Consider the following 7,364-nt stretch of genomic DNA (forward strand, 5'->3'; position numbering starts at 1 on the left):
CATCTTACATCTCCTTCTCCTTTTATTTGTATTTTCAGTTATAGAGTTGTAACACTCTTTTTTAATCAATCTATATTTATTTGTAATATTATTGCATAGAGTTGTATTATCTTACCATTTCTATTGAGGCAAATACATTTTTTCCTAACACATATTCGGGCACATCTCCCACTCTGTCACTTGCTTCTCTTCCTACTAGCGCAGCAACAGAAGCAATGGGGGCAACCGGCTCCCCAACTCCTGCTAGCATTGACACCATAATATTATCAGATGTCAAAGCGGTCGTTCCCACTCCAGAAATATATGGCATGGAAGGATGTACAAGCAACCCGTCCTCAACGTCTTCGCCCAAGTCACTTGGCAGATACACTAGCATCTGCACTACAGAGGACGTCAGTTGCTCCAGAAAAGCACTGGGAGACTCAAAATTACTTGTACCCTTCGGGGATACGATGATGACCTCGACTAAATGAGAACTAGAAGCCGCATGTGATGTTACATGAACGTCAACACCTAAAATATGATCACCTGCGACCTCGGTAGTCCCTGATTTTTGACATACGGAGATAGTCTCCGGAGTAACGACCTGGCCTGCGTCAACTGGCTGAGAAGGACTGCTCATAGATTCAAAACCACCCCTGAAAGCATCCTCCAAAAGGCGATTCTTACGGAAGCAGAAGAAGAGCATATCCCCTCTGATCCTTGCCTGTGACCAATGTCAGAACCCCCAGCCAAGGCAGAAGCAGAGGGCAACGCCTCTAATGACCTTGCACAGGCGCTAGGGTATCTCGCCTCAACTGGCAAGTCACCTTGCACCCCAGTAACAGACGCTGCCTCTAACGGTTTGGTCGATGTAGGAGACAGAGCTGCAACATGCGCAACGCCTTGCGAACCCACCCCCAAGGAGGATCCAAGTGTAGGTGAAGAAGAGGATGATGTAGGTAAAGAGCCAACTGGGGTAGACCCCCGAGGCTTCTTGCACATCGACAGAGCTTGCCCAGTTGGTAACTTCCCTGAAGTAAGCCTGAGGATAGTTAGAGGAGAGCCCCTAGCGGCAAAAGCAGACCCCCTCGAGATATGAAGCTTGGACGAAATGCATTTCCCATCGTCCGAGTCTTCATCAGAGGACTCCTCTTGCGACTTCCTCTTCCCCATAGCATCCTTTGTCAGAGGCACCTGTTGGAGAGGTTGGATCTGCAGAGCGTCAGAGGACGTAGAGGATCGTCCGTGTATACGAGAAGACATGCGTGCCAAAGCAGATTTATCAAGAGACGATTCTGCGGCAGGGGCTAAGTCAGAGCCATCTCTCTTCTTGTTATCGGGGATCCCTTGGCACTTGGCACATGCAGCAAAGGTCTCAGAGCATGCCCTTTCGTACTCAGTCTTCGATAGCAACAAAGTTGAAGAAGCAGGGGGAGATTTCTTCAAAAATAATCCCAACTGCCTCGCACATGTGGCCGTGATTTTGCCGAGGGACATGTCTCCCTTCTATGACCTGACCCGCATGGCGCCAAGATCAGTTCTATCCATGAAGCAAAGCCGAGTCATGATTTGCATGCAGTATGGGTTCATCACGCCTCTGATGCTAATGGCATTTTCTTTGGACTCGTGAAGGAGCCCCTTCTCTATCAGCAGGCTCTGTCGCTCGGGACTCATGCTGAGCTGAGGCCACGCGAAATCTGGTACATAAAATAAAATGGTGACGCATAGGGTCAGATTGACGGACAATCATTCAGACATAGTATACTTATACGAAAGGCGAGAAAGAACAAAGTAAAGACAAGACTCACCTTTTATGAAAACCCTGGCTAAGGGAAAAATTTCTTGAGGCAGAAATTCAGGATACCACGCTCCTCCAATTGCGAAGAAGTATTTATCCCAATTTCTATGGGAGCTGTCAAAATCAGTGAAGATTGTTCGGTCCTTTTTGGGGGAAAGATAGAAAGTCTTCCAGGGTTTACCTTCTATCGCCTTGTTAGTCGACTTAGTAAAGCATGCGTAGATATCATCTGATTGAATGTCGACATTCCTAAGAGTTCCTATCATCTAAGCGCCAACTATGGATTGAATAGCGTTCGGAAGAAATTGAGAAATGTGAGCTCCGGAGTTTGAAATTATTTGCACTAACAAAGCAAGGAGAGGGAAACAAAGCCACTCTATGTGTCTCAGGCTCATGATGATCTTGCTGGACTTGACCACATCCTTGAATCGCCATTCCCGTAGTTCAACGTCTGAGAACATTCGGACCGTGACATTATCTGGAATGTCAAACGACTTGCGTACGCGTTCATATGCAGCTTTGTATCCTTCACGATCCATAGGTTCGAGAGATGAATGTGAAGACATGATTGAGAGAATTGGGAGGTTTGCTGTGTAAATAGAAGGATGATCAATCTTAGGGTTTCTTCTCTCCGAGTTCTTCTCTGAAAGGCAAGAATGAAGTTTGAAAAGTTTGAAGTAAAGATTATTTGAACTGAACCAATAAAATGGGAAACGAAATGCCTTAATCGAGTGCTACACTCAGTAATCGTGCTTGCATTGAATTCTAAGTGGAAAGTGTCAGGGGTTTATGTGATCGTGTACCTGCGCACTGCCTCGATTTACGGGAAATGATGGCTTTGGGTGAAATCTTTGGCATTGAAGAGTCGGCCCAAGGTTTGAGTGAATAAGCATGCCTCGTCCGTTCGAAGCTTGGGCCGGGGGGCATCTGTTGGGCCCAAAATATTCGGCCCAAAGACCTTCTCCATTTTTAGTATGCTCAAAACGGGTCGTTTTGATCTGCAGACCACCTCTGACCTCTGCGTATTTAATCGAAACCAATGCATCTTGGGGGGAAATTCAGTTATTTCCCCCGCCAATCAGGAGTTCAGTTTAACCAACTAACCACCTCACATTTCTGTTCTATAAATACTGGACTCTTATTCAAATAAAGGGATCAAAAAATCTGACTTAGGCATCAGAGATTCTTTCTTAGAGGTACCCCCGACGAAGCAACAATTGTCAAAGCGATCATCACCATCGGAGAAGGATCGGAAGATTAGCATTCGTCGCAAAAACCTCCAGATATAGAAAGACAAAGTTGTTGCTTCAACACTACTTATTACAAAACTATGCCTAAATATGCTCCAAAAAATAGCACAAAACCTTTGAATCACCTTAGCCACCGAACTCAACCCACCACCGATGATGACAAATCATGAACCATCGCCATTAATAATGTTTCAAACCCATGAGAATCTTCACTTGTTTTAAACACTTTTGTGCATATTTTTTGTTTTGTCTTCATTTTTTTTACTGGATATATAAAAAATTTGTAAAATTTTGAACAATTTCAATGCAAAATTGATCGTGCATGCAGAATCTGATTTTGGAAGACAATAATATCGATGCAAAATCAATACAGAATCAATGGTGCAAGAAAAACTTAATTTTGGAAGATAATTTTGACCCAAAATCGATTGAAATAACAAAATTTAAATTTGGAAGATAAAATAATGCAAAATTGATGGTGCAAGTAAAACTGAATATTAAAATAACGTTACAAAATCAATGGTGCTAGTGAAATTGATTTCAGAAGAAAAAATGATGCAAAAATGATGATGCAAGCTAACCTTGACATTAAAAAATAAAACGATATGAAATCGATGGTGCAAGCAAAACTTAATTTTGGAAGATAATTTCAATACAAAATCGATGCCAATATGATGGAGCAAGCAAAACTTGATTCACATAGTCTTCGAGTTTTTGGTGTGTTTTGATATGCCTCTGTCTCGCTTTTAATTCTAAACTTTGCTAATTATTATTTAATACTATATTAATTAAATTACTTTTTACTTAAAATATATTTAGTTGTATAATCTTAATTGTAGGAATATGTAATTAATAAATACGATATCCATCTATTTTCAATTAAAATGGAAATAGTTGTATATTCTATAATGAAAGGCAGAAATTTATAACTTTTTCTAGGGGAGAAGAGAAATTTATAATGAATTCAAGGTGAGAATCCAGTTTTTTTTAAAATGGAAAGTGATTGTAGAATGTTGTATTCCTAAAATGTATATTTATACATTAATACAATACGATTTCACATACATCTATTGAAATTTGAAATATATATAATCTATTAAAGACAATGTTACTCACATTCAAATTAAAATAGATCTTCTGACAAAAAAAATTAAAATAGATCTAATTGAATAATCTTTCAGCAATATATTATTAAACACAAGATATTTTTTCAGGATACAATTGTATATTCTATTATGAAAGTCAGAATCGTATTAATAGAGATAGAATTTATGAAAATTATATTTGGGAAAAATCTCAGAGAGCATCTCGTTTATATAAAACTCAATTAATAAAGAATATTCTGCATAATCATTTGCTCATGATATTCATGATTCTCAACAAATACTATATACAAAGTCAATAATTTTTTTCTTTCTAAAATGGGAATAGTTGTATAATAATATGGAAGCTAGAAAATTTCTAAATATGTAAAGTTACTAAATAAATTATGATTCCACATTTTTTAATTAAATGTAAAATAATATATATAATTTGGAAGAGAACCAAAATAAGTAAAGTTATTAAATATAAATACAATATTAATCGCAAAGAATATTATTATTTACTCAAACATTTATATTAGGCAAATAATTAAATTTGCAAAATTTGAATTGTTCGATCGATCTCTTCCCATGCAGGCACTATAAATATATGTGCAAAGATGAAGAAATTTCAAAGTAAAATTACGTTGTATACAAATATACAATAATATAATATATAACACAATCAAAATGGCAATGGCTTTTTCTCTTAGAGTGTTGTTAGTGGCCATTGCTGTGGTTGCAATGACTGCAAATATTTGCTGTGCAACAGATTACAATGTTGGAGACTCAGCTGGATGGAATACTGGTGTTGATTACACTGCTTGGGCTAAGGGCAAGACTTTCAAAGTTGGTGACACACTTGGTACGTGTATACATATACATATACATATTTCAATCATGGTTTATATTTATTTTGGATCATGTGTGTTTGTCCCATTATATGTTTGTGTTTTGTCTTATTATCTGTTTAGACTCTTTGTTATTATTCCAATTTACAAAACTAACAGGCCAAAAAGTCATTTATCAAAACAAATAATTGGGCAAAACACAATATTCATAAAAATATATACCTTTCATTGAATAAAATGTTCAGATTATATAATTTTGATATATATTTATACTGTACAGTGTTCAAGTATCCGGTTGGAGCTCACAACGTGATTGAAGTGAATAAGGGTGAGTTCGAAGGCTGCAAAGCGACTCAAGGCGTGCCTTTGACGAGTGGAAATGACAGAGTGCCGTTGAGGAGTTCTGGACCTAAATACTTTATTTGTGGTGTTGCTGGTCATTGTGATTTGGGTCAAAAACTGACTATTACTGTTTCTTAATTAACACAATAATTAATTGTAATTTTTCATATTGAGCACAATAATAAAATATACTCTTCATTTTTGCAGTTGTCATTATCAAAAGTAGTATTGTTATATTTTATTAAATTTCTTCCATCCCGGCTCTAAAATAGCATCAAATTAGATATTACAGCCCCCTCTTTACTATTTGTATATTTGTCTATTTAAATTATATTAATGTTTAATTTTACGAAATTTTTTCACAATGTTAGTAATTTTTTTATTGAATTTTTAAATATATCATATTTATTATAGTATTGTTATATTTTAACTTAATAATTGACATGAATTGATATGGTTTTATAGTGTAAAGATTACTTCATTTTTATATTACATCCAAACACATTTACTTATTTGTAATCCCAAGTAACAACTTTGGTTATAAGCGACAAAAAATGTCACAAATCTTTTCTCATGCAATTGTGTAACATCCAAACACTAATTAGCTGTCAAATAAATCTCCAAGACCATCTCCAATAGGAATATTGTGCTATATTTGGCACGCAAAATCAATATGTGATATATGTAACATAACTTTTAGCATTATGCTCCAATGCATAATTGTAAAAGTTAATATAAAAATTAATATTTCATTAATGATCATTTGATATTTATTGAAAATATACAAAAAGTAATCATTTTACTTTATATTTTATTGTTGATAGTTAAATATAATAATAAAATAATAAGGTTATTTTATGCTGATATATAAAAATAATAATAAAATAATAAAAATAACATAAAAATAAATAAATAAATGTAGTATTTGTGGTGATGCAAAATATGTATAATGTTATATATTGTTTGTCAAATTTGACACAACTTTTGATACACTATTGGAACAAAGTTTTTTGTAAAGTGAACTATATTTTAGCAATGCATCACCAATTTAGCACTCCATTAGAGATGTTCTGCCATAAAACATTATAACATTTGAAAATCAAATTAATAATATATAACTTCTTTTACATATAGATTATGGTGATATTTTGGAAGTTACAAATTAGTAACTATATATGTAACTTCCCTTTTAATGTTACAAATTAACAAATGACATATTGTCATACACCATTTTATTTGTCACATTTAATTGACATTATATATTTATATAAAAGTGTGTTCATGAATTTTCGTTGTTTTTGTATAAATTAAATAAAGAGAATATACCATTTTATTACTCCACATTTTGACTTGATACTAGTTTTAACTTTCTATGATTGACACTATTTTTGTAGCAATGTTTGTTTTACAATTTACAAACAATATTAATAAAAAAAAATACTCAAATTTTGTCAAATTTACTTTTAATATATTTTCAAGAGCCAGTGCACTCAAGGAAGATATTATTATCATATAGTCACATTGACAAAATATATATATATTCAATCAAATTTGAAATTGCAGTACTTGTTATTATTAAACCTCTAAAACCACTGTTTTATTGGAAAATCTACGATCTTATTAATTCCACTCTGTTATCCAACGAGGAAACACATGGTTGGTTGTCTCTTATTCATCCATGTCATAATTTATAATATTAAAATTAATTGTAAAGAAATTTAATTATTTAAATTATTAAAAAATACTAAAAAAAATAGAAATATAATCTAATAATAATATATTTAAGTAAAAATAATAATTTTAATTTAGATTTATTATTTTGATAAAAATAAAACTAAAAGGCAGGCCTCATTCTAAGGCTCGTAATCCCCTATATTAATTAATCTCATAATCTTCTTCAACATCAAGCTTCCGTTAGATAATTTTAAAAAAATATTAAAACTAACTATAACTCAAAACCTATATCTTCTCCCTCCCTGACCTCTGCGCATTCCACTCAGATCTATGAACTCCAGGTTCCTCTCCGGCTCTCCGACATCATCTGCAACCTCGACCTTCG

General features: G+C 34.2%; 1 protein-coding gene across 1 annotated transcript; it reads left to right on the top strand.

Moving 5' to 3' along the window:
* Window positions 1-4,802: 4,802 nt before the first annotated feature.
* LOC133825797 (uclacyanin 1-like) lies at window positions 4,803-5,443 on the top strand. Its single transcript, XM_062258695.1, has 2 exons — window positions 4,803-4,977; window positions 5,244-5,443. The coding sequence occupies exons 1-2, from the start codon at window positions 4,803-4,805 to the stop codon at window positions 5,441-5,443; spliced, it is 375 nt and encodes a 124-aa protein (XP_062114679.1).
* The last annotated feature ends 1,921 nt before the right edge of the window (window positions 5,444-7,364 follow it).

The sequence above is a fragment of the Humulus lupulus genome, chromosome 3 (assembly GCF_963169125.1).
Source record: "Humulus lupulus chromosome 3, drHumLupu1.1, whole genome shotgun sequence".
NCBI lineage: Eukaryota > Viridiplantae > Streptophyta > Magnoliopsida > Rosales > Cannabaceae > Humulus > Humulus lupulus.

Coding starts and splice junctions, on each gene's coding strand:
- LOC133825797 (XM_062258695.1), top strand. CDS start 4,803: ATGGCAATGGCTTTTTCTCTTAGAGTGTTGTTAGTGGCCATTGCTGTG. Junction 4,978..5,243: donor CAAAGTTGGTGACACACTTG/GTACGTGTATAC, acceptor TATACTGTACAG/TGTTCAAGTATCCGGTTGGA.